At 50.3% G+C, this 25854-nt stretch overlaps 8 protein-coding genes across 8 annotated transcripts; 6 read left to right on the top strand and 2 right to left on the bottom strand.

The window, feature by feature from the left end:
• Positions 1–195: 195 nt before the first annotated feature.
• N7481_006607 (uncharacterized protein) lies at positions 196–1545 on the top strand (the record flags this gene model as incomplete). Its single annotated transcript, XM_057265826.1, has 1 exon — positions 196–1545. The coding sequence occupies one exon, from the start codon at positions 196–198 to the stop codon at positions 1543–1545; it is 1350 nt and encodes a 449-aa protein (XP_057123546.1).
• Positions 1546–4160: 2615 nt separating this feature from the next.
• Positions 4161–5411, top strand: N7481_006606 (uncharacterized protein; the record flags this gene model as incomplete). The annotated part of the gene is made up of 1 exon (XM_057265825.1): positions 4161–5411. One exon carries the CDS (start codon positions 4161–4163, stop codon positions 5409–5411), a length of 1251 nt encoding a protein of 416 aa, XP_057123545.1.
• Positions 5412–6016: 605 nt separating this feature from the next.
• N7481_006605 (uncharacterized protein) lies at positions 6017–7665 on the top strand (the record flags this gene model as incomplete). The annotated part of the gene is made up of 7 exons (XM_057265824.1): positions 6017–6074; positions 6130–6541; positions 6609–6643; positions 6693–6762; positions 6892–6999; positions 7064–7186; positions 7245–7665. The coding sequence occupies 7 exons, from the start codon at positions 6017–6019 to the stop codon at positions 7663–7665; spliced, it is 1227 nt and encodes a 408-aa protein (XP_057123544.1).
• Positions 7666–8177: 512 nt separating this feature from the next.
• N7481_006604 (lysophospholipid acyltransferase family protein) lies at positions 8178–9498 on the bottom strand (the record flags this gene model as incomplete). Its single annotated transcript, XM_057265823.1, has 3 exons — positions 8178–8556; positions 8629–9449; positions 9487–9498. 3 exons carry the CDS (start codon positions 9496–9498, stop codon positions 8178–8180), a joined length of 1212 nt encoding a protein of 403 aa, XP_057123543.1.
• A 600-nt stretch (positions 9499–10098) lies between these two features.
• N7481_006603 (NADH kinase POS5) lies at positions 10099–11544 on the top strand (the record flags this gene model as incomplete). Its single annotated transcript, XM_057265822.1, has 3 exons — positions 10099–10219; positions 10279–10390; positions 10464–11544. 3 exons carry the CDS (start codon positions 10099–10101, stop codon positions 11542–11544), a joined length of 1314 nt encoding a protein of 437 aa, XP_057123542.1.
• Positions 11545–12118: 574 nt separating this feature from the next.
• Positions 12119–14742, top strand: N7481_006602 (serine/threonine protein kinase CLA4; the record flags this gene model as incomplete). The annotated part of the gene is made up of 3 exons (XM_057265821.1): positions 12119–12141; positions 12200–13608; positions 13664–14742. The coding sequence occupies 3 exons, from the start codon at positions 12119–12121 to the stop codon at positions 14740–14742; spliced, it is 2511 nt and encodes an 836-aa protein (XP_057123541.1).
• Positions 14743–19248: 4506 nt separating this feature from the next.
• N7481_006601 (uncharacterized protein) lies at positions 19249–23831 on the bottom strand (the record flags this gene model as incomplete). Its single annotated transcript, XM_057265820.1, has 5 exons — positions 19249–21222; positions 21287–21554; positions 21803–22182; positions 22244–23117; positions 23158–23831. The coding sequence occupies 5 exons, from the start codon at positions 23829–23831 to the stop codon at positions 19249–19251; spliced, it is 4170 nt and encodes a 1389-aa protein (XP_057123540.1).
• A 418-nt stretch (positions 23832–24249) lies between these two features.
• Positions 24250–25536, top strand: N7481_006600 (rRNA-binding ribosome biosynthesis protein RPF1; the record flags this gene model as incomplete). The annotated part of the gene is made up of 1 exon (XM_057265819.1): positions 24250–25536. The coding sequence occupies one exon, from the start codon at positions 24250–24252 to the stop codon at positions 25534–25536; it is 1287 nt and encodes a 428-aa protein (XP_057123539.1).
• Between the last annotated feature and the right edge of the window lie 318 nt (positions 25537–25854).

The raw sequence follows: 25854 nt of genomic DNA, 5'->3' as shown, positions 1-25854 counted from the left end.
GGACATGTATGTAAATGGTTAAAAATAGTTACTTAAATTGTACTACATAAATAAGGGCAGTCTCTCTCATACTTATCTTCAATTACAATTCGATTTGTATGCGAGCTCTGAATAATCACTGAGACCAAAAACACCGCCCTCATGGTCCGTGTAAACATACTTTTGGCCTTGGCCATTACTTCTTTCAGTGCCACCATGGCAGCTCCTGGGGCTTCCACTTGTGACCTCAAGTACGATGCCTGCCGTGGTGCCCCTGGTGCGAATCTGTCGACCTGCGCCTCTGATAAGGCCGCGTGTGAGGCTGCTGGTTCGAGTTGCCAGGCCAAATACGATGCCTGCCGTGGTGCCCCTGGTGCGAATCTGTCGACTTGCGCCTCTGAGAAGGCCTCCTGCGACGGTAGCACCTCGACTACAACTGAGGCTCCTCAGCCAACCTCGTCGGGCACTAGCGACTGCCAGACTAAGTACGATACCTGCCGCGGTAAGCCCGGTGCGAACCTATCGACCTGCGCCTCTGACAAAGCCTCCTGTGAGGCTGCTGGTTCAAGTTGCCAGGCCAAGTACGATGCTTGCCGTGGTGCCCCTGGTGCAAACCTCTCGACCTGCGCTTCCGAGAAGGCTGCCTGTGACGCGAACGGCGGAAGCACCTCTACCACAACTGAGGCTCCTCAGCCAACCTCGTCGGGCACGAGCGACTGTCAGACTAAGTACGACACCTGCCGCGGTAAGCCCGGTGCGAACCTGTCGACCTGCGCCTCTGATAAGGCTGCATGTGAGGCTGCTGGTTCGAGCTGCCAGGCCAAGTACGATGCCTGCCGTGGTGCCCCTGGTGCAAACCTGTCGACCTGCGCTTCCGAGAAGGCTGCTTGCGATGCGGACAGCGGTAGCACCTCGACTACAACTGAGGCTCCTCAGCCCACCTCGTCGGGCACGAGCAACTGCCAGACTAAGTACGATACCTGCCGCGGTAAGCCCGGTGCGAACCTGTCGACCTGCGTCTCTGATAAGGCCGCGTGTGAGGCTGCTGGCTCGAGCTGCCAGGCCAAGTACGATGCCTGCCGTGGTGCCCCTGGTGCAAACCTTTCGACCTGCGCTTCCGAGAAGGCTGCCTGTGACTCGAACGGCGGAAGCATCTTGACTACAACTGAGGCTCCTCAGCCCACCTCGTCGGGCACGAGCAACTGCCAGGCCAAGTACGATGCTTGCCGTGGCGCCCCTGGTGCAAACCTGTCGACCTGCGCCTCTGAGAAGGCTGCTTGCGATGCGGACAGCGGTAGCACCTCTACTACGACCCAAGCTACTCCGACCTCGGGGCCTGCAGGCGACTGCCAGGCTAAATACGATGCCTGCCGTGGTGAGCCCGGAGCGAACCTGTCGACCTGCGTGTCTAAGAAGGCTGCATGTGACGCGAACAGAGGCGGCAGTTCCACCTCATCAGTTGGCTCTGCTTCAGCATCCCCTTCGGCGCCTGTCTTTAATGGTGCAAGCCGGCTCTCAGGCAATATTGCTGTCGTAGGTGTCTTGGCGCTCGGCCTGGCCATCTAAGTTGATTAAGTTGATTACTTTGGTGAATTTGTAAATCAGAATGTACGAGTGACATGAAGAGGCGTATATAGGAAAGATACAGAAAAGAAAATAAGAGACAAGGAATTGTCTCGAAGTGATACGATACATTCTAGGCAGTAAGGAGATTGTGAATAGGATAGAAGCCTTCCACGTGGCGGTCCCATTCTTCAAAGTGTAGAAATTTATATTCTTCATCAGGGCACTGTGCAGCTTATTGATAGGAGAACCAACCTCACCAGAAAGGAAGGGAAAATGTACCAGTTAGCGCTCACATAGTAATTAAGTATTAATCATTGCCTTATAAACCAATCATAAGCCCTACATCTCGAGCAAGTTTTTGTGCTACGTATTCGCTTAGCGCAAAATTTGAGATTGTTATCGAGAGATCCTGCAAGAAAGTACATATCTCGTACTGGCCACGGTCGTTCTCGAAGGCGGAGGTCTTTTACATGGCAAGTGTACCGAATGAGGAACATCGCCATTTTTAACTATAACTCTTAATATGATAAAGGAATACATTACGAAAGGCTCGATTTATGCTGAGACCTGAAAGGAAGTCACCTCGAGCAGCATTGGAACGATCGTTTGCAACTCTGTAATACAAAACGTCGATGCAATCACTTTCCTCACCTAGCTCGAAGAGTCTTGCAGATGCAAGAGCTATACCTGCGGATTGCGGTATGCCAACAGTCTGTGGTCTGAGATATAGCGATTGCAATTGTTCATAAAGGGTGTGAAGGGGAACTGAAAACACTGAGGCCCAGAAAATCCATACCGTTGCCGTAGGAATCTGCACAGAATATACTGTGTTCTTCGACATTGGGTGCCATGTTGGCTAGGAGTGGGCATAAGGGGGGGGTGGGTCGGATGTTTGTCGGCTGGACATTGGAGGTTCCATCGTGTTTTCGGACACTGACCACATATGCGCTGTATGACTGCATGGGCCGATGTAGTTGGAGAGTTTGGCTAAAGGATAGAGCATGCTGGAATATGAAGCTGCCATTGTCTGCAGCAGAATGTGACCAGGGAAAGTAGCTTGAGACTTTATTTCTCCACCATACTGACTTTCTACATGAATGGAACGTCTATGCTTGCCACAGTCAGAAATCAATTGCAAAGAAGGCATTTCAATGTAGTAAAATTAGACTATTTTACCGACTCATTTTCCCTTTCACTTCTTCAGCGAGTTGAACCTCAAGATCCTTGATTCTATGAGTCAACATCTCATTCCGCTGTTTTGCCGTCTCTTCCATATGTTGAATGCAATCTTCCTAATGGGCTTTGTCTTGTTCATAGAGCTGCAGCATGCTGGCTAAGTTATTTCTCTCGAACTGGAGCCACTTTACGTGCTAAAATATGGGATTTTATCCATGTATAAGCATATGTAACTAAGGCCAGGCTCAGGGAACCGATCGCTTCCCAGATTTGAAAGCATTTGGGAGAAGTGGTTTTTCCAAGCACATTAGAGATGTATCTAGTAGAGGCAGTGCGCAAAATTGAGATATTTTTATAGCTAGCAATGGGTTTTTCTGTCAACGGTCGCCGCCGCTTTATAAGATCCTTGACTGGCTTGGCTTGCACGGCGGTACGCGATTTATCGTTTCGTGGGGTACAAATGAGGAGAAAAGAAATAAGCACCGAGCCCAGTAAACCGGCAAATCTCTCAGAAAGTTCCAAATATTTGAACGGCCAGACAGTTTTCCCTATCCTGAAACTGACCGGATGCTGGTACTGTGAGCAGTTCTTTGTTTAAACCCAGAGGAGAGCATCGGGGTGGATTACTATTTAAAGCATAAGGCCGCATGCGAGACACCTGGGCAGACCAAACACAAATTGAGCCAATCGCCTTCAAGTCGCCAAGTCGCCTCTTAATCATCAAATGGAATTCGAGTACTCACCTCGCCTCGCATCCCCAATCAGTGGCACGACTCTGGTAGAATCTTTATACCGACTAGCTCACTTGAATAGCTCAAATGGCTCAGATGACTCAAACTCAAGACCAACCAGTCTCCAAAGTGAAGCGCATCTGTGGTAGCAAAGTGCGCACAGGTTGCATCACCTGCAAGTCAGTTCAAGTTTAAAGGGCGCCGCACCGACCGCGGGGTGCCATAACTAGAAAGATTACTCATAAAGTGTAGGGCTCGACGAGTTAAATGCGACGAAAAGAAACCAGCGTGTGCTAGGTACATTTCCAATTCGAAATTCGAGGGGATCCTCGTTGAATTAATCATGAAAAAAATAGATGTTCACTTTCCGGTCGCCTATGCCAGGGATATCAGCCACAAACGCCTATCGTGGTGACGCCTAGGACCCTGGCCCCCGCCGCTCGAGTCGACTCGCCTATTGAACCACGAGCCTTGGAATACTTTTTCCATAGGACAGCACCGCAGTTAGCGGGATTTTTTGATGGCGCATTCTTTCAAAGCAGTGTTCTCCACGCTAGCCTTGAAGAACCGGCCATCCGTCAGACCCTTGCTGCCATTGCCATCGTCCATGAGGAGAAGACCTTGAATCCAGTGGGGGGACAAAGTCTTGGCTCAACTTCTCCTATCCAGCTATATAACAGAGCCATCCGTGGCATTGTACAGAAAACTATGAAAGAACCGAATGCGGTTTCTTTGGTTGCTATGATCAGTATTTTATTCGCATGTCTGGAATATTTACGGGGCAATGCGGCAATGTCAAGGTCTCATATCACAAGTGGGATTCAAATCTTAAAATCCTGGATGGAAAACAACAAGTCTCAAAACAAATCATCGGGTCGAGATGATAAAACGATTGGATCGCACTTCATGGAGACAGAAATTGGACCGATTCTGTGCTCACTGCGCACCATTGTACTAGATAGGGAGACTGCTAAGAATCTTCGGCTTCTTATGAATCCTGTCAATGTTCAAGGCGATCTCACGCTAGGTGATCGATTCGATACGATCCAACAGGCTAGAGTTGGATTGGTAGACTTGATCGCCCACACAAATTGGCGCTTCGACAGGCTTGACAAATGTTTTCCGCTGGGACCCCGGTATAACGATGAAGCCTCCCTGATCCTTAATAGCGTTGAAAAAACTCTCGCTCAATGGGAGGCAAATTTTGATGATCTAGCCCGTCGGCGTGGTTCATCATGGGTCAAAAAGCAGAGGATTGCGACCAATGCCGTACGACTTATCAAGTTGGATATCGGCTTCGGAGTCCGTAACTATCTCGCTGACAGCGAGTGCGCATGGGATGCTGGACGAGCAGACTATGAAGAAGCGTTGAGTCTTATCGAAAATCTCATCGCAGATCGGGATCGCTTCAGTCCTGGAAATAACTTCAGGCCGTTGAGTTTGGATGTCGCTATCATATACTGCCTCCATACATTGTCTTGGAAGTGCCGATGGCCGCGTCTTCGTCGCTGGGGGCTCGACTTATTCAGAAGAATATGCGGTCGCGAGTGGCTTCTAGATGCAGAGAAGTATTTTATTATCTTCTCCCGCATTATGGAGATCGAGGAGGCAGGTACTAATAGTAACCAACTTGAATCACCCGATGAAGGCCCTCAGGGGAATATACTTCCTCATGAGCACCTACGAATCCACAACTTTTCGGTCGCAAACCAAACATCACCGTCACCAGCAGACTCAGAGCAGCCTACGAAATATTCAGTAACATTTTGGAGCAAGCCTTATGGTATAGACGGACCTTGGCACAAACTTACAGAGCCCCTGCAGCCAGGCGCTTCCGAAACCGAAGAATCCGCAATTCCGTCAAATCTGATCAACGAATTCTTCGCGAAACCTCCACGAATCAAGGAATTGGAGACGTTCGGTCAGGGAATAGATTTGGTTATTCGAGAAGGATCATGATCCATAGCAGCAAAAAGTAGCTATCGACACTTTCTAGTGAATTAGTATCTCCAGTCAGTATTTATGCTAAGAACCTATAAAATATCCAAATAATAGACTGGGGTTTTTTTAAGTCATTTATGTCTGGGAGAACTTTTCAGGTTATACGGATATATAGGAGATCTCAGAATCGGCTCAACTGTGACACATTGAGTAACTCTGCGAAGGTGTCCTTACCCCACGGGGATTATGTTACACCCTCCAAGTGAGCTCCCTGGAGCATAGAATTATCCACCATGAAGCTGTGCTCTTGGCAGGTTCGCACAACCACAGGTTGATTCGCCCCGAATTGAAATTGTTGGCCCGCATCCTTTCGACGGAGAGCCAAGAGAACGGTGGCTGCGAACCTGAGACTAGCTCGTAAACTAGGCGAATGAGAATCACGGCCCCCATATTCGTTCTGGAAAAGTTACCCCAGGACCAGCATGGAGTAATCTCAAGAAAAGGGTCCGAGCATGACTATAGCTCGCCAAGCAGAATGACCCCTCGGCATATTCGCCAAATGGTTTTATTCTGATTTCTCGTTCACCTTTGTCGTTTCTTGACATTAATGATCGGCAGACACGATGAGGTATTCGGTTAATGCTTTGGCAGTCGCCCTAGGCGTGTCCTCATTATGTCTTGGTACGCTTGTTTACTTCACTGATTGATTGTAAAAGCAACCGCTGAGTTCAACTAGGTGCCGAGACGAAGGAATGCAAAACGGACACCAGCGTGAATGAGGACACCGCGACAACCCTTCACCTACACAATTCTGAGAAACTAGATGCATTCGAGGGATGCACGACATTGAACGGACATATCGTCATTGAAGCCGACTATGAGGGTGATTTCGTCTTGAACGAAGTGACTAGCTTGCACGGAAACATTTCCACAGTCGAGAATGGTGCAGCAGGGTTGGGTCTATTCGAGCTGCGCGATCTCAACGAGATCGATCATATACACCTTCTTGGTCTTGTTGGCGATGTTAATTTACCGAAGCTCGAGAGCACGGGTGATATCGAGCTCGTGCAAATGTCGGCTAATGGGACAGTTGACTTGAGTTCTTTGGCCGAAGCTAATGATGTTTCAATTCGCGGGAGTTGGACAAGGTATAATACGATGCTCAGCCCTTTGGATTCGTATCAGAACTTGAACTTCTTCTCACACGTACTATAGTACAGAATTTGGCTCACTGAAAACAGTTACTCTGGGTACGCAATTTTGTGCTTCCCAGACATGTTCTATCTATGGGCCTGACAGAAAATTCCCTTACATTGATGTCGACCTACCTTCACTCGAGAAAACGGACTACTTCGAAGTTGCAGGAGCGGTGAGAAGGTTTGGCATCTTCTCCCCGAATATGAATTTCCTGCTGATATTTATGAATTCTCAGTGTATCCGTGCCGAAGCTGGAAGTAGTAGGATACATAATCAGACAACCGTCACTGTACTTTCCCAGGCAGGGCCTGCGCATCAATATCGAAAGCACAAATGAGACTCTTGATTTCAACGCTCCTAAGCTCCACACATTAAATGGGTCACTTGAGGCCTATGGCGGCTTATCAAGGTAAATTATCTTCCGTTCCATACCGACAAGCCGTCGATAATGTCTCATTCTAATAATTCTCTAGTCTAAGCCTTGGCTCTCTGGGCAAGACTACAGCACGCACCACGCTGAACACAGATACATCCCTCACTTTCTACTCGACTATACAGACAGCACAGTATTTCTATGTCTGGGGAAAACTACGCAGGTTTGTGAGCCATGCCCCGAATCCTGGAATTGCCCAGCTGACGAGCAACACAATTCAGTATTTACCTACCTGATATGAAAGATTTGGGATCAGTCGCGTTGTCATATTCACCAAGGCTTCCCTGCAACGATACGCTTTACTTATTGTGGGAGACGCAGCCAAGCTATTCGAGTGACTACGAAAATGGCAATTCCTGTTTGGACTACAACTTTCCGCAGGAGGATAAAGCGACGAACCAGGGAACTAGCACAATGACTGCCTCCCCTTCCAGCACAGAGAGTACGGGGAGCGTTATCTCCAGCAATGAGGCCATTCCATCAGACTCGCCCAGCCAGAGTTCTGAAACGAAGAGCTCCGCCAACGCTGACAGAACAGAGAGCTCGACTCCAGAGAGCGCGGCTCGCCTGGCATTCTCAATACCTTGGATGAGCTGCGGTGCATTGCTCACGATGGCTGTAATATTTCTTTCTTCCTTTTAGATAGCCGCGGGAATTGCAGTCTCTGGGCGATGCGCCAGAGTTGCAAGGAGATGAGAGATTGAGGCAGGAATTGGAAGGACAGGGAGTGAGTGACCAGCCGCCAGTTGAATTGGAGGCTAGTAACGGCCCCTCGGGTGATAAAGTTATGGGGAAGGATACGAAGAGCCATCACTTCGGGGAGATCCATGCTAAGATTCGAGGGGATAGTATAGACAGACAAATGGATGAGGACAGTACTGAGAGGGATACAAGGCAGGATAATACTCAGTAATCAACTTTGATACCTCGGTCGATATTTATATTTGTATTCATAATGGCATTGCCCTATATCTAATGAAAGTATTTCTAGGTCTTGTCGTCATATCTCATCCCATCCAGCCCATCCATCCAGCCCATCCATCCAGCCCATCCAAACCAGAACTAACATCAACGCTCAATAATCATAATCAACAATCAATAATCCACCCATGCCCTAATCACAACCAAACCAAACCGCACTGCACTATCCCTACTCACCCAAGAACAAGCCGACAAAGCAACGCCGCACCAACCAGCACCATAAAGATCAAACCAAGTTCAATCCAGTGGTGCAAGCGAACATGAGATTCCACAAATCCAGCCTCAAGAGCCACCTTCTGCTCGGCGGTGGGATTCTTAGCTTCGATCGTGCCAGCCAGCTCGGATGGAAATCTCCCAGTCTCGAAATACTGATCCATCAACGCATCCTTCTCGGCCCATCGGGCTCGGAGCCAGGCGTCGAACTCTTTCTGATCTTCGAGGGGGATGTCTGCTACTGCGAATCGTCGCCAGTGCACGTTCACAGAGGTTGGCGGTCTTCCTTGGAGATATGTTGTGCGGAGGGTGAAGTATTTATCGGGGTAGCTGCCGTTTCTGCAAAGGAGTTAGCATCAGTATACCTGGACTCGGCCCCCTGAAAGAAAAAAAGAAGGAAGGAATACATACGGTGGCCCTTCATAAGCAATAGTACTGTCATAAACCCAATCCACCGTCCCTTTCAACTGCTGCAAACAAAAGAACAAGCCCGTCGACCTGGGCAAAATCTGATGCTTAAAAGGAGGATAACCCTGCTTAGCGCCAAACTCATCACTCTTTCGCTTAGTATTATTCGAAAGATTCGTTCCCTCTGGAAAAATAAGCAACCACATCGGATCAAAATTCGGCTGACCAGACTGTGAACCCTGATGTTTGGACTTCAATTTCTGCAATCGATACTGCAATCTCGGTTTATCGGAGACCCATTTCCTGGCCATAAAGATAAAGCCGTAGAACATCATTCCCTGACCCACGACGGGGATATACTTGAGCGATTCCTTCATGATAATAAAAATACGTCCATGCATGGAATTCGTATAGGCAAACCACCACAGATATATCCAATCAGTGTAGACCTGGTGGTTGGCGATCATGACCAGTCGTTCTGGGAATTGAGTGCGTAGTAGACCGTCATCTGATAGATGGAGTTGGCCTCTTACGCTTGCGTCGCCGCTGACGCGGAATAGAGTCGGTGCTGCCCATTGTGTTAGGGCGGTGATTGCTAGTCCGAAACTTTGCTTTGTGTAGGCCATGTAGGTGTAGTAGTAATCTTTGTTGATTATGTAGAGCGGGGAGCCGATGAGTTGGGTTGCGAAGATGGCGAAGATGATGCATTCGAACCAGGCAGCCAGTAGGAGGGAGCGGATGATTTGCATGGAGATGCCATGTTTGAGGCCTGGGTCGGAGGGGGGGTTTGCTGGAGTGTTTTTGGAGTTCGGTGATGTCTTGCTCTGTGGGGGATGTGGCGGTGGGCTTGCGTTGGCGAACCTCGGAATCCATGATGGAGGGAGGGGAATGGCCCCGGGCAGGTTTGGAGGAGATATCAAGCTGTTGGAAGCTGGAGGGTGGTCTTTTGCTAGGAAGAGCGGCTATGAAAAAGCACCAGCCAGCACCAGCCAGTACCAGTACGGGGAAGAAGAGGTGAAGGTGAAGGTGAAGGTGCGCGCGGGATGTGGCGGATGGGGAAGATCGACGCGGCCTCGGCTGGTGGAAGAGCTCTACTGGAGAGCTTCACAACTGCTTGAATGGTAGGAAGGTAATGATAGTAATGATAGTAGTGATCGAGGGAGGATTGGGTGAGGAAGGTAAAGTTAAAGAGGGAGCCAACAAAGAACGCGGGGTGGTCTCGTGAACCGCAGACCGAACTTTAGCCTTGGGAAGAGCTGACCAGCAGTGCTAACTAATTCATAACGTCAGAGTTGAGCTGTGGGGCTCATTTTATTTACAACTCCGCACAGCTCAACATACACTTACGTTACTCATACTTTCGCTACTGCTGACTACTGTCCGTCACTATCACTCAAGGCTTATGGATGTGATAGTAGTCTGCGACACATGACCGAGGTCATCTCGTCATCTCGTCTCGTCTCGTCCTCAACTATGCAGTCCCTCCGTCGCATCCCCGGCCGATTCCTCTCACGAACGTTCTCCTCCTCTGCAACACGTCACGAGATTCGCGATGTTGCCTCCCTATCACAGCGACTGATTCCCAAATACCAAGGTACGCCAGGTGGTGCTGGTGCTGGTGATGCTGCCCAAGACGAGGCTGACTCCTGGTAGAATCCCAGGGCGAACTGCTTTCTCTCCAATGGCCAGCAGCTCCACGAAACATTCTGTTGGTCCGCAAGAACTGCGCGCCAGAGGTGACTGACTCGCTGGTCGAATTTGCCAAGTACGCTCTCTCTCACAAACACCCTCTCTCTCTCTCCCTCTCTACAGATTCAGTGCTAACTCTCTCTCCCTAGTCACATCACCTCGACATATCCCTCCGTCTCCGTCGTCCTCGAGTCAACAACAGCCGCCGAAGTCCACTCAACCCTCTCCTATCCCGTCTATTCAGCCTCGCTGGACGAGAAACCAACAGCATTCCATGACAAGGTCGACCTGACAGTCACACTCGGCGGAGATGGCACCATCCTACACGCATCATCACTCTTTGCTACGTGCTCGAATGTGCCCCCAGTCCTCTCATTCAGCATGGGCACACTCGGCTTCCTAAGCGAATGGAAATTCTCCGAATTCAAACGCGCCTTCCGAGAAGTCTACATGTCCGGAGCTGGCGCAGGAGACCGCACCGCAGTTCTCGAAGAGGCCCAACCTCCCGCAGCCACAGCCACAACGACGACCACAACTACACCAGGGGCGCCCGGCTCATCAGACATGGGTCCGACAGGTTGGTCCTCCGTCCGAGGCAAATCCATGGGCTGTACCCGCGGCGCACCCATCCTAATGCGCAACCGGCTCAAAGTCGGACTATTCACCGGGGACGGCGAAGAAACCACGCCCATCCGGGGCAAATCCGACCAAGGCGAAGGGGTCTACGTAATGAACGAGCTACTCATCCACCGAGGCAAAGAACCCCATCTAGCCGTGGTGGACATCTTCGTCGGCGGGCGATTTTTAACAGAGGCGGTGGTGGATGGAATTATCATCTCGACCCCGACCGGAAGTACAGCATACAGTCTTAGCAGTGGGGGCAGTATTGTGCACCCCTTGGTTCCCTCGATCCTTTTGACCCCGATCTGTGCGCGCAGTCTCAGTTTTCGACCCCTGGTCTTACCGTTGAGTACGCCTATCACGCTGCGGTTGAGTGAGAAGAATCGCGGGCGCGAGTTGGAAGTTAGTCTTGATGGGGTGAATCTTGGACAAGGGATGGCGGTTGGTATGGAGGTGCGAGTTTGGAATGAGGAGATGCGGCATGGTAAGAATGAATGGCAGGGCGGCGTGCCGAGTGTGATGCGGAGAAGCATGGGGGGGGAGGCGCACGAGGGATGGGTTGGAGGGTTGAATGGGCTGTTGAAGTTTAACTATCCATTTGGAGAGTGACAGCAGCAGTAGTCACAGTGGTCAACAGTACATCAGTGTACCATCAGTGTATACACAGTGTATACTTATCATATTATATCATGTCTATGTGAATAGACACCTGTACAATATAGTCATAACCACCACCACAATAACCACCACCACCACCATAACACAATCAATAAAATACTACTCCTCCATAATAACTCCAATTAATATACTTAGGTATACTACCGCCCCACATTTGTTTTCTGTAAATTGCTCTAAGTTCAGTTCCTGGCTCGACCCTCGGAACGCCTTGGCGGTCCGCTTTGCTTTACTTTGCTTGATCACCCCTTTCCCTTCCCTTTCTCCCTTTCCCCCCCACTATCTTTGATCTTTGTTATCCTCCCATCCACCCTCGATCGCGTTGCTTTTTTTATTCGAGCTATCCTCGCAGTGCGAGGTCCGCTCTTGATACCCTAGGTGTGCATCTGTTTGGCCCCCATCCCTGGAGAAACACTGACCGGACCCAGTTCAGTCTAGCCTCGAGGGGCCTCAGGAGGTCTCGGCGCACCCTTTGCTTCTTGTCCTTACGACTATATCTCTCGCCAAAATGGCTTCCTACCAGAATGGAAAGTGAGTGTCTCCGACACCCCTGCAGAATCTCCTCATACTCACCTCTTTCACTCTTTAGTCCCATGTACGCGCCGGATCAGTTCATGAATCCGGGGCCGGCTCCCCCCCCCCCTACTGATCGCCCAAAATTGACTCTCCCCACCAATAACACCAATAACAATGTGGCCACCTCCTTCAACCAAATGTCCCTCAATTCGCCCAGTACCCCCGGCGCCGGAAACCTCTCGCTCTTCCCCAACACCAGCACCCCATCTTTGACCCGGAGCCAGACCGGAGGCCAGGGTGGGGTCGCAATCGTGAAAGAAGGATTCGTGCGGTGTAAGGAGGACAAGTTCTTAGCCACCTGGAACCAGCGTTACTTGATCTTGCGCGAATCTCGCATCGAATTTATGAAAAATGAATCCGGCAAAATTGTCACCAACTTCCCCTTGACCACCGTCACCTCCGTTTCTCGTTCCGAAGATACCAAGATGGCCTTTGAAATCACCCGCCTAGCGAACCCCAAGGATGCGAACTCCAAGACGGCAATGATTACTCGAGATGTCGCGACCAAGACCATCACCTGCGAGGTGAGATCCGATGACGAGATCTATGAGTGGATCGACAAAATCTACGAGCGCTGCCCCGGCATGGGTGGTGTTAGTAACCCAACAAACTTCAGTCACCGCGTCCATGTCGGCTTTGATCCGCAAACCGGCGCCTTCGTAGGATTGCCCCCAGAGTGGGAGAAACTTCTCACGGCCTCGGCCATTACCAAGGAGGACTACAAGAAGAACCCCCAAGCGGTCATCGAAGTTCTAGAGTTCTACTCCGATATCAAGATGCGCGAGCAGAATCCTCAGTACTACGGTGGTATGAATGGACCAGCTGGCTCACAACCCAAGGCCCTCGGCAGCAACAACGTAGGCAGTTCCATTGCTCCTCCTCGACCTCCGCCACCAGGCCCTCTGCAACGTCTCGACAGCGGACAATCTAAAACTTCAATGGACAGCTCCATGCGCTCAAACACATCGTCACCTGGACAATCACAGGGTGGGGACCGTGCTATGGAGCAGCAGCAACAATTGGAGCGTATGAAGGAGATGGCCGACCAGGAGCGTCGCCGTGTGGAGGAAGAACAACGCCGCAAGGACGACGAAGCATACAACGCCTCCCTGCCCCAGTCGCGGCCTCCAATGGCCAAGCAAGAGCTTGGAGGCTATGGTGGAGAGCCCTCCCCCATGAACAGCCGCTACCAACCCAGTCGTCCTGCCCCTCAGGCCCCTGGCGCTGGTGCTCGAGCTCCAGGACAAGATCCTCGCCAACTCACCGCACAGCGTCCCGCCCCCCCCTCCTCCATCGCAGAGCCCCTATGGACAAGGTGCTCCCGCACCCCCGGTGGCTCCCGCAGCGAAGACCAGGGCTCGCCTAATCGTTATCCCGCTAATGATCCTCGGTCTCAGGCCGCCAACCGTCCTCAGAACGGTGGTAGCAAGGGCCAGCAGGCTCAGGGCCCCCCCTCCTACTCGTCTTCCCGCTCCAGTCCAGGCCGTGAAGCCGCTGAACATTGCCAACAAGCAGACTTCTACCAAACAAGCCGTTCCTGATAGTGTTCGTCAAGCGGAGGCTGCACTTTCTAAGAAGCCAGAGCCGCGACAAAAGGAGGTGCGCATGTCGGCAATGACGGAGAATGAAGTGATGGATCGATTGCGAACTGTTGTATCCAAGGACAACCCCAATGAATCGTACAGCAAGCAGCGCAAGATTGGCCAGGGTGCTTCCGGATCAGTCTACGTGGCGCGGGTTAAGGAGAATGCGCCATCGCCTGTGGCTCATGAGCTGTACAGACAGTATGGCCCACGCTGCCAGGTCGCTATCAAGCAGATGGATCTACGCAGCCAGCCGCGAAAGGAGCTGATTGTGAACGAGATTATCGTCATGAAGGACAGCCAACACCCCAACATTGTCAACTTCCTGGACTCATTCCTGCAAGAATCGAGCAACGAGCTCTGGGTGGTGATGGAATTTATGGAAGGTGGTGCATTGACAGACGTGATCGACAATAACCAAGTGATTTCCGAGCATCAAATCGCCACCATCTGCTCTGAGACTTGCAAGGGGCTGGCCCACCTGCACAGCCAGAACATCATTCACCGAGACATCAAGAGTGACAACGTTCTCCTTGACCGAGTCGGCCACGTCAAAATCACCGATTTCGGTTTCTGCGCTAAACTCACCGAGTCCAAGAGCAAGCGCGCCACAATGGTCGGAACTCCATACTGGATGGCGCCAGAGGTCGTCAAGCAAAAGGAGTACGGCCCCAAGGTCGACTGCTGGTCTCTGGGTATCATGGCCATTGAGATGATCGAGTCCGAGCCACCTTACCTGAACGAAGAGCCCCTGAAGGCTCTCTACCTAATCGCAACAAACGGAACCCCTCGCCTGAAGAAACCGGAGAAGCTTAGCAAGGAGCTCAAGGCTTTCCTCAGCGTTTGTCTGTGTGTCGATGTCCGCAGCCGTGCCACTGCGGATGAACTCCTCGCCCACGAATTCTTGCAGACTGGCTGCAGCCTCGCCAGTCTGGCTGAACTTCTTAGGTGGAAGAAGGCCAATGGCCAGTAACTAACCATTCGTCCGATATCAGCAATCGTGGTCGTGGTCGTGGTCGTGGTCTTCACCGCGACTGCGATTCTTTTCTTCTTACACGTTCCCCTCTGCTCTGCTCTGCTCTGCTCTGCTCTGCTCTGCTCTGCTCTGCCAAATACCACACCATACCACCACTTCTTTCGTCCTCTAAACTTGAACTTGCACTTAGCCTCTTTCACAATCGTCATCGCCATTCCATTCCATTCAAAATTGGAGCTGAACATTCTGGCCGCCCCAAACGACGCACACATATGGGTTTTTTTTTTATTTAACGCGCCTCCGGTAGAGATTCTTTGCTTTCTTGCCTTGTCTTGCTTTGCCTTGCCTTGCCTTGCCTTGCCTTGCTTTGCTTTGCCTACCTTGTCTGTCCTGTCCTGCCCTGTTTGTGTTTTGTTTTGCTTTACGTTATTTTACTTTTCTTTACCTTACTTTCCCCCTTTCACGAACGAATTCCGAACCCCGAATCAAATCCTGCATAAGGGCTATGGTCCATAATCATGAGCATGAACATGAATTTGAAAGTCCCGTTTTACGGTTTTACCTATCCCGAATCCAATCAATCAAAATCAAAGTCAAAGTCAAAATTCAATCAATCATACATACCTACTGAATGTTCTGTTGAATGTGCAATGCAAATGAATCTACTTCGAACTTGGAAGTTGAAAGTTGATTCTTCCTTCAAAAGTCCGAGTCCGAGTCTTCCTCCAGGGCTTCGGAACCAAAATTCAAATGGCCTGTCTTCCGCTGCGGAGTCGTATACTTGTTCTGTCTGCTGTGCTCTTTCTTCAATACTATACTAGGACAGAACCTGGGCCGGGCTGGGCGTGGATGTCCGAGTCAGCGTTCAAGATGTCTTTTCTTTCAAATTCCAACAACCTGTTTGAAGAGTTCGATTCAAAATTCGATTCGATTCGACTCGGATTCGCAAATATCCTATGGACCGGAGCGGATGGATGCAAATCCCATTCAAATTCAAATTTATACTAGACTTGCCAGTGTCGACATACATGGGTTCAACTTGAATTTCTCTTCAAGTTCCCTTCAGCCCTTCAGGGTTTGCGTCGATACGGGTGTCTTTATTTTCCCGTTCTATTATATGCTAGTCAGGCCTGTTATAGCATGGCATGACACTTCTAGTCCTTTTCGATTTCCTCCCTGCCCACTTTTTTCTTCAGGGCGTTTGTCTTCTAGCTGGGCATGTGGGCATGACCAGCTCGGGTGTTGAGTCGGGAGAGGGGAGACCTGGCTCAATCCCTCAAGGGGAATGGAATGGACTTGGTAGAATGTTCCCAGCAGACTCAAGACATGCATAAACATTCGTCCATATATGTTCATTTTCATGTTTATGTTCCTGTTCCTTTTCCTGTTTCCTTTCGTCATTGCGATGCCATGGCTGTGGTTTTCTTCTATTCTTACGATACTAGTAACCTGGACGATATGGCACCTATCATCCCATCTCATGACATGATTCTATGTGTTGCACCAAAAGCGTTAGTTGAATTGAAGGTTTTTTTCTATTGTCTATAATCTTGAAGTTGAAGGTCAAGGGATCAAGCATTGAGATCTTCCCTTAAAACCACGCCCCAGGTATCTTGCTAGACTGCCAGGCCTGGGGAGTCGAAGGAATCTTCTCCTACTCCTTCTGACGCTCCTGACGCTTTTTCTTCTTTCGAAGCGCCTGTCGCTCACGTTGCTTTTTATCATCAAGATATTTCGGCCACGCAAGTCGAATAAACCCCACCAAAGATTCTATATTTATCTCTGTTTCCAGCATATCTGTTTTCAGGGCCTCCTGTTTTTCCTTGGTATTTAAATAAGGTACACCAAGGTCCTCGATATCGGTCTCGCAGAGTAGTCATGGTGAGTTCCAGGCTTCTTCGGCTGTGTCTTCGAGTGTGTCCTGCTGGGCCTCTGTTGCTTTTCCTTTGCAGTATCTGAGAAAAAATATATCTTGCTCTTCGAGGTCTTCGAAATAACTTCTTGATTCTGCTTCTAGTATTTTTCGGATAGTTAGGCCGTCGGTTGCCTTTGCTTCGATATTGAATTCTTGCTCTTTTGTCATGTTGATTTGGGGAATATTGGACAAAAAGTGCTTCTGCGGTGTGGGTGCCTGCGTAGGGATAGGATCAAGTTGGAATATATAGGAGTGTTGGCATTTGGATGAAGAGAATGATAGGAGTTGGTAGAGCTATCAGAGGCAGTACTACCTTAATTCTTCTGCTAGAGCCTTAGGAAGCTCTGAAATCATAAGTCATTGTTAGAGGGTGAGTGGTATAACCTCACTAATGCCAATACTACTCGATCAGAGCTCGGGACGATTTTCAAAAGAGCGGTTACGGGAAGGTCTCCTGTGATATCTATACTTAGTGCAGGATAGTACTAAATTGGATATCAAGATAAACAGCTTAGAACTGAGTGACTCAAAAATACCCAGATTATCCTCTAGGGCTTGGAGTAGGGATGGCCCGGGATCTTCAGGCTCAAGAATTCAGTACTTACTACACCGAACTCGGATTTGCAAGAGATACTAGTACCTCAGCCTATATAGATACGCAGAAATAATTACCTGCCAGTGGGCATGTTCAACCTTTAGTGCTGAATAGGACTGCGTTTAAGTTCAAAAATCTATATACTGCCGGTTAACACTAGTACAACATAATATATAGTTATACGTAACAATTTGAACTTTAGAAGGGCTAGCAATTTTGAACCGGCCTCATGCGGCCCTAAAGCCTTGCTGTACCTAGAGCCTCTGAAGAATACACAAGGCTAAGATTATACCAAGATAAATTAGCCCAATCGGTAGAGGATACCTTGATGAAAGTTAGGAAGTAAGGCTTGGATGTTCGGGCACCTGCATACCCAGAGATAGCATGTGCGACAATATAAGTACGAGCCTGTACGCTCTAATTATTGGAAGTATAAGAGAACAAGCCACGGACAAGGAGTATATCTACGACTTAGATTTATCAAGAAGCAGCAGGCAACAAAAAATCAATTCATAGAAGCCAAAGACAAGGCGGAAGTGGAAAAGTAGGGCATGGAATTTTGAAGGGGTAGCAGAACAACAGAAAACTAGCGTTCCCGCAGGCGGAGAGAGCTCCAGGGGGCTACAACTGGCGGAGCAAAGCGGAACAGTATAAAGTTTCCGGGAATATGGTTCTATTCTGCCAGCATTTCTCCAACTAAGGCCTTGTGGCCGAGTGGAATGCAACTCCGCTAGCTCAATTGGTAATTTTCCCTCTCGCCTCCTTCTCTCATGTTCTCGGGCTTATTTTCTCTTCTCCCTTTGCTAGGCTAGAGCGTCCGACTTTTAATTCAAGGCTACGGCCAAGATCAAGAGCATCGGAAGGTTGGGGGTTCGACCCCCCCCGCGGAGTGTAACAAACTCATTTTTTGCAGTATTCTTGTCCTTTATCTTCAATTTTTCTTGGCCTGGGGGGATTGACCCCCCCCGCGGAGTATCTCAAACACAATTTTTTGCATTATTTTAGCCTCGCGCTCTTTTTTTCCCTTGACCTGAAAGTCCCGGGAAGCCAAGTTTCGCCCTCCTGAATTGTATAAAACTTATTTTTGCGTTATTCTTATATCGACTCGTGTTGGGGGTTTTTTTTTTCTTGATCTGTGTGTAATTTATTACTTAGCTAGAACATAATACATACGGATTTCTGCTGAAAGTGCTGGGAAAAAAAAATAGTTCAAAGCTGCGGGTTCAACACGGAGAAAGGGGAGAAAGACCTCCCAAAAAATTATTTTCGGCAGAAAAAAAAAATTCGGGAGCAGTTTTCTTTCATATAGAAAGCAGTATATTATATTCCCCTACATATATGTCCAGAAAAAAAATTATTGGTCGAGTATTTGGCTACTTTGCTATAGTATGTTCGAAGAGCAATAGGGCAGTCTTGCCCTAAGTATGGCACTCTCTGACCTTTCAAGGTTCGCAACGGGTCTCTCTAAGTCCTACTATTAGTATTAATTGAAATTGATATATTCCTTGTTTTAATTGTATCTTCTAAACTTTCTTTAATATATTTCTTGTGTTGGATCCTAGGTCGTTCGAAACTATATAACTGGGATCGCGGGCGGAAGCTTCAAGTTGGATGTGTATAATTACCAACTAGAAATCCTAGTTCCAAGTTATTACTAGTAGTAGTAGGTAGACTAGAAAAACCTACAAGATTTAAGTTCTTCTAAGATTCTTAATTTTTAGTTAAATTCTTATTTATTTATTTCTTTGCCATATGATTACTAACTAGAGATCCTAGTTCCATGTTATCAGTGGGTTAACCTAGAAAAACCTCCGGGATTTAAGTTCTCCAAGATCCTTAATTTCAGCTAAATTCTTGTTCATTTATTTCAAGTTCTTTGCTGCAGTAGTAAGCCCTCAATAAATCAATAAATACATAATCATATATAGAAAAAAAAAATCAAACATCAACCTCAACCTCCCAAGACCTATCTACTCAATCCAACCCAACCCAACTATAAACTATCCCTAACAACCCGTCCAATCCCACCACAAACCTCCCCAAACAAAACACCCTTTAGCACACTCTCCCCCTGATGCGCCGTCCACCTCCCCGCATCCGTAAGTTTCTTCTTCCAGAGATCCCGATCAGACTCACTCAATTCCTTCCAAGCGCGCAACTTCTCCATCTCAGAAACCTTCTCCGCATGCGTCGACGAAGCTGTTTCAACGAGAATGCTCGTCTCGGCATCATTGTGCTCGGTACAGCGGACAATGATGGAGACTTCGTGCGAGGAGATAGATTCGATATCAGCAGGTGCGGCGCCGGATGAGTGTACTCTGTCAAGGATATCTTTTAGACTGGATAATTCATGTTCGAGTTGGGTTTCTTCTTCGGGTGTGATTTGTGCTTTTGGGATAGGAGTTTTCGCGTTTATATTGGTATTGGCATCCGGACCGGAAACGAAGAAATTATCCAAAAACGAGCGCTGCTCGAATGGTGGGACGACGTATTCGTTTGCGATGGAGTTTTGCCAGGATACGGGTAACCAGCCCGTCGAGCCTAGGAAAGGCGGGACACCGCCGCGAATTTCCGCGTAGGCGTACAATGCAGTCATAATCGTGAGGAGAGAGATCAAACACATTGTCATGAAATACATGAGTTCCCAGAATTCGGCGGGGCCGGGGAGGACGAGGACGTAGCGGGCTGTTCTGGAGGATGGGGGGAAAGGGGAGAGAGGTAGTGTGTGAACGACGACTGTATTGCCCATGCTTATTGAGGCGAGTTTGACTCTTTGGGGGAGGACTTCTGGCGTTATGGGGTGTGCGGGTGGAGTGAAGGTTGAGAAGACGAGTTTCGTCATTGAGAAGGGGTGGACTTCGGTGAGGGTTGTGTAGGGTCTGAAGCGGGACCATCCTTTCGTTGAGCTGTTTTCTAGAGTCCAGATGTTGATTGAGTTGTCGCTTCCGCTGGCTGCGACGATGGTTTGTTGTTGGCCGACTGGATTTGTGCCGAGTGGGCAGACGTCGAGGCCAAGGCCGATCTTCACGCTTCGGGGCAGTTTGCGTCGGCGGAGGACGGCCGAGAGGTGGTTCTTGTCGTTAGGGACGCTTATGAGGATGAGCTCGCTTCCGCCACGGTCGGGGGCATTTTGGAGGAGCAGGATCGTGTTTGTTGAGATGAAGCGTAATGAGCGAATCTTGGGCCGCATGGCTTTAGCACCGCTGCTGGGGAGAGGAATTGTGTAGATACTATGGACATCTGGGGCAGCGTTGGAGCGGGTAGAAGATGAGATCTCTCCAACCATCACGTCCACGCCGTTGGTATACGCCATGCGATATTTCCCACGAGCATCTTTCTGCTCTGGGTCAAGCTCGAGGTCTGCGAAATCCACATCCTCAGCTTCCTCGTTGGAGCCGAGGCGAATACGGCCAATCACATCGGATTCGCTGGGAGAACCAGTCGCGCGGAAGAAAACAATCTCGCCAGACGAGGCCATGCCCGTTGCGATAGCTCCTATGCGGGTGTCCTTGCTCTTCTTGTCTGTGTCCTCGCCCTCGGACTGCTTCTTCCACGGCGACAGCCTCATGATACGCTGGTATGTATCATCTGAGCCAGGGCCCTTAGTGCGGAAGATAGAAGCACGAGAAACAGCTTCTGATGACCCAGGAATCACTTCCACCTTTTTCTTCTCCTCCTTCTCTTTGCTACCCTCGGTCGTTTGCTGGCCGCTCGCGCCCGCGCTGGTCACGGCCTGGTCTGTCTGTACCTTCCGTGGCGCCTCGAACCGGAATGCACGCATATGCTGGTTATTATTCTTCTTCTGCTCTGCGAGGGAGCTGTTGATACCAGCCAGGACAATAAGGGAATGGTCGTCATCGTCATTCTGCGGCGCCGCAGCTAGCGACGTCACGGAGTCTTCGTCGCGCGACAAGTTCAGTTCGACGGCTTCGGTGATCTCATCTCGACGCGACGTGTCAAGGAGGGACTATATTAAAGACTTAGAGTCAGAATAATGAGTAGCCAAGGCTCAGCTAGAACGCGCCACTTACGATCTTGTTCCCAACGCCGCTGCGACCTTCGCCGCCCCCGCCGCCGACAAACAGACGACCATTGTCGCGGGGGTCGAAATCGGCGGCGAAGAGAGGACACGAGAGTGTGATTTTCGCGGCGTAGATGTTGGGCGCCATTTTGGTTAGATTGTATCTCTCGCTGAGAGGAAGAGGACAGTTTGAAACCGAGGCGGAAGCTGGGAGTTGCCCCGGATTCTTGGCGCGGCCGGATTGGGTGATACCGCGGAGGTAAACTGCGGGCCGCACGCTTAGCAATATTTACAGTATTAGCACAAATGTACTACAACGGGGCGCAAATATATACCGGGCTCGGGCTATAAGGCAACCGAGGGGCCAAGGATGAATTTTATGGGGCCAAGGAAGATAGTGAACAGAAAAAAAAGGGGGTGTATATTTTATTTTGAATAGAGAGTCACAAATAGTCTATGAGAGGCTCCCAACATGACTATGCCCATCACTGCTCTCTCTCCTTCACCATGCTACTCATAAATCTACTCAACCTCCTGACCAGTGAACTCAGGAAGACGCTTGGCAATATCCTCCCAGGTCTCCTCGCCATCAGTGAGAGACTTGATGGCCTGGAGGATATCGTCCTCACTGGCACGGACCTGCTTGGTGGAGTCACGGTCGCGCAGGGTAAAGGTGTTGTCCTTGACGGACTGGAAGTCGACGGTGATACCGAAGGGAGTACCCAACTCATCGTTACGAGCGTAACGCTTGCCAATGCTGGCGGAAGAGTCATCCACGCGAGTGGAGACACCGAGACGGCGCAGCTTGGTGGTCAGGCTCAGGGTCAGAGGCTTGAAGGCAGGGTTGGTCGAGAGAGGGACCAGCAGAACCTTAGTGGGGGCGATAGCAGGAGGGAAAGAAAGGACCTGTTATATATAGTTAGAATCAGATAAACAAAGCAAGTGAAGATATGAGAGGGACACATACACCACGGGCCTCGTCACCAGCACGGGACCAGTAGACGTGCTCGATCATGCTGTACATGATACGGCCAATACCGAAAGAAGGCTCGATAACGTTGGGAGTGTACTCGCGGACATTCTCAACGCGGGTACGCTTCTCAATCTTGATCAACTCCTTGTCGAGCTCAACCTTGCCGGAGCCAACGCCCTCGACATCGATCTCGATCTTGCCCTGCTGCTCCAGCTCCAGAGACAGCTTCTCGCGCAGCTCCTGGGTCAGAGCCTCGACGGCATTCTCGACAGTCTTGGCGTCCTTCTTGAAGCGGGGACCGAACTTCTTCTTCTCGAGGTCGATCTGGTACTCCTCGATGCGGAGGGGCTCGGGGCGAGTCTCGCGCACCACAAGCGGGGCACCGGTCTTGTTCTTGTGCACAGTCAAATCGTAGGCGCTGCGGTCAGCACAGCCGACACATTCAATCCAGCCGTAGCTGGTCTGCAGCTCGGCGTCCCAGCAGTCAGCGGCGTAGTGAGCCATCTCGTTGGCCATGTGCTGACGGAAACGCAGCTTGGTCAAGTCAACACCAATCTTGGTCAGGAAAAGCTGGATACGGGCCAGGAAGTAGCCCAGAGTCTCGTTGTCGACGAGGCCGGTCTCGACGGCCTGGCCGATGGTCATCTTGGTGGTCTTGGTGCTACCAGACAGCTGGACGTTGCGGTCCAGCAGGGACATCTCAACATCCTTGACCTCAACGAAGCGGGGGTGCTTCTTGCCACCCTCAGGGTCGACGTAGTGCTCAATCTCAGCCATGAGGAACTCACGCACACGCAGCAGACCGGCACGGGGGGGAGATCTCGTTACGGAAGGACTTTCCAATGGAGGCCGAAGCGAAAGGCATAGCCTGCTGGTTGTATTCGAGCAGCTTCTGGAAGTTCAGGAACTGACCCTGAGCAGTCTCAGGACGAAGGTAACCGGGCATGTTGCTGCTGGGACCGATAGAGGTCTGGAACATGAGGTTGAAGGCGACGGGAGGCTGGACCTCGCCATCGGTAGCGGGGTTGCGGATGTTGTACTTCTTGATAATGTTCTCCAGATCGGGACCATCGAAGTTGTCAATCTGAGCCAGAGTCTCCTCGTACTCCTTGACGAGAGCATCGTCCAGCTTGACAGCCTGGGCGGCCTTGGACTTCTTCTTCTTCTTGGCCTCCTTCTCTGCGTCGACCTCGACCTTATGGCCACGGGCCTCCTTGTCACCCTTCAGGCGGTTCTCCAGCACCTCCTCCACCAAGTGATCGGCACGGAAGATCTCGCCAGTCTTGGGGTCCTTGCACATCCAATCGGCGAACTTGTCGACATGGCCACTGGTCTTGAGAATCTCATGCGGGGTGAGCATGGTGCAATCGACCTCGAGCATATCCTCCTCGAGCACGAAATGCTTGCGCCACGCGTCGGTCATGTTGGCGATCAAGGCGGTTCCGGGAGGGCCATAGTCATAGAGACCAGAGACACCACCATAAATTTCGAAGGAGGGAGTGTAGAACATGCGGCGCCGGAGCATGGAATCGAGAGTGAGGCGGTCGACCTCCTGGCCGGTCTTGGTGTTGACGGTGGCCATCTTGGGGTTCCTATGGGCTTTCGCTTTCTTCTGGAGTGCGGACGAGCAGGTGAATTGCCTGAAGGAGGAAGGTAGTGGGGGAGTGAGAACTTGAAGGGAACGAGAGCGGGGGAGAATTCGTGGGAGGAATTGACTCATCAGCCCCGGCGCAACACCACGACAAACCCGCACGCAGCTAGGGGTCAATGGTTAATACAAGAGATGAAACGAACGTGGACCGATTGGTTTTAGGCTTTTAAATAGTTCTTCCGCCTTTTCAAACTTGAGATTTCCCCTTGAAAACGCACGGGTGATCAACACTGGCCTTGCGATCCGGATTAACGTTGCTCCGTCATTTTTTTATTTCTCGCCGCGACTGCTCAGCAATTGTTAGAACTCTAAACCTCACTTTTGCGATTTACATTCTGCGACTACCACAATGGGTGTCAAAGGCTTGGGAAGACCCCCACCGGGGGCTACAGATGATCAAAAGCCTGCCAACAAATTGCGTCGCAAATTCCTCCACATCAAGCGGAAGAGAGAAAAGTCAGAGCAAGGTCTCAAGCGCCGATACACATTCAAGAAGGAAGAAGCCAGGAACCCCAAGTTGAAGGACGAACGTCTGCGTCGCAATATTCCTCTGACCCTCGACCGAAAGCGAGTCTGGGACGAGCCTGACAATGATACCGAGGAAACTGGACTCGGCTGGAGTGTCGACGTTGAGCGCATCAAAAGAGCCAAGAAAGAAGAAGACGATGAGCTCAACCGACCCTTAGAAGAAGGCGAGGATGACAGTGACGAAGGAGACTCCGACAACGAGTCAATTGACAGTATGATGGCGTCCAGTGACGAAGAGGAAGAGGAAAAAGACGACGACGACGAAGACTCTGGCCGTGGACGCAAAAGCTCCTCCCTCCCTACAGCCACCGAACGAGCCACGAGCCCTTCACAATCAACTCGCAGTACAAACCTGAGCCTGGCGCCCGAAGCCCTGGCCGAAAAATTCCCCTCGCTCTTCTCGCCAGAGTCGGACAAGCCACCCAAGGTGCTCATTACAACCGGCCTGCACTCAACACTGCACGACCAGGCCGATATCTTGACAGACCTGTTCCCGAACAGCGTGTACATCCGCCGCGCGGAGCACCGACACTCGCATAAGTTTTCTATCCGCGAGATCTCCAAGTTCGCCTCGAACCGCAACTTCACTACCCTGCTCGTGCTGAACGAGGACCAGAAGAAGCCCAGTGGCTTGACGATGGTGCACCTTCCCGTCGGGCCAACTTTCCACTTCACCATTAGTAACTGGATCGAGGGCAAGAGGCTACCGGGACACGGACGGGCGACGGACCACTGGCCCGAGCTGATTCTGAACAACTTCCGCACGCCACTGGGTATGCTCACGGCGCATCTATTCAAGAAGCTGTTCCCACCGCAGCCGGAGTTCGAGGGACGGCAGGTTGTTACGCTGCACAATCAGCGTGATTACATCTTTGTTCGTCGGCATCGGTATGTCTTCCGTGAGAAGCGGGATACAGAGAAGGCGGTTGTTGATGCGAATGGCAAGGAGATGGAGGGTGCGGAGGGGATTCGCACGGGTTTGCAAGAGCTGGGCCCGCGGTTTACGTTGAAGTTGCGCCGTGTTGATAAGGGGATTCAGCGGGCGAGTGGACAAGAGTGGGAGTGGAAGGGAGGAATGGAGAAGTCGAGGACCAAGTTCCAGCTCTAGTTTTACTCTTTTCATTTTGCTTGCATGGGGTTGGGAGTCTTAAAAGCTGTCACATGTATTATCGGATCCACATATTACTAGTACTTATTGATGAATATAGAACATGTCTACAAGTTCTCAGCATTGCCCAGGTGCTTATGGTAAGCGTGTCTAGTAATAAGTTTAGATATAAGGAAGTGTTCAAGAAACTCGAGGTCTGGCCGTACAGAATATCTTATCCAACTGAGTTTCAACTATGAAAAGCTATACCTGAAGACAGTAGCCTTGAACGTCTTTCCTTGCTGTTACCAACCCAGTAGGGATATCAACTTGAATGTG

The sequence above is a fragment of the Penicillium waksmanii genome (assembly GCF_028829765.1).
Source record: "Penicillium waksmanii strain IBT 27052 chromosome Unknown utg000005l:1.0-5232799.0:1.0-5237142.0, whole genome shotgun sequence".
NCBI lineage: Eukaryota > Fungi > Ascomycota > Eurotiomycetes > Eurotiales > Aspergillaceae > Penicillium > Penicillium waksmanii.
The sequence above is the reverse complement of the archived record's forward strand: the minus strand, read 5'-3'. Positions and strand labels throughout refer to the sequence as shown.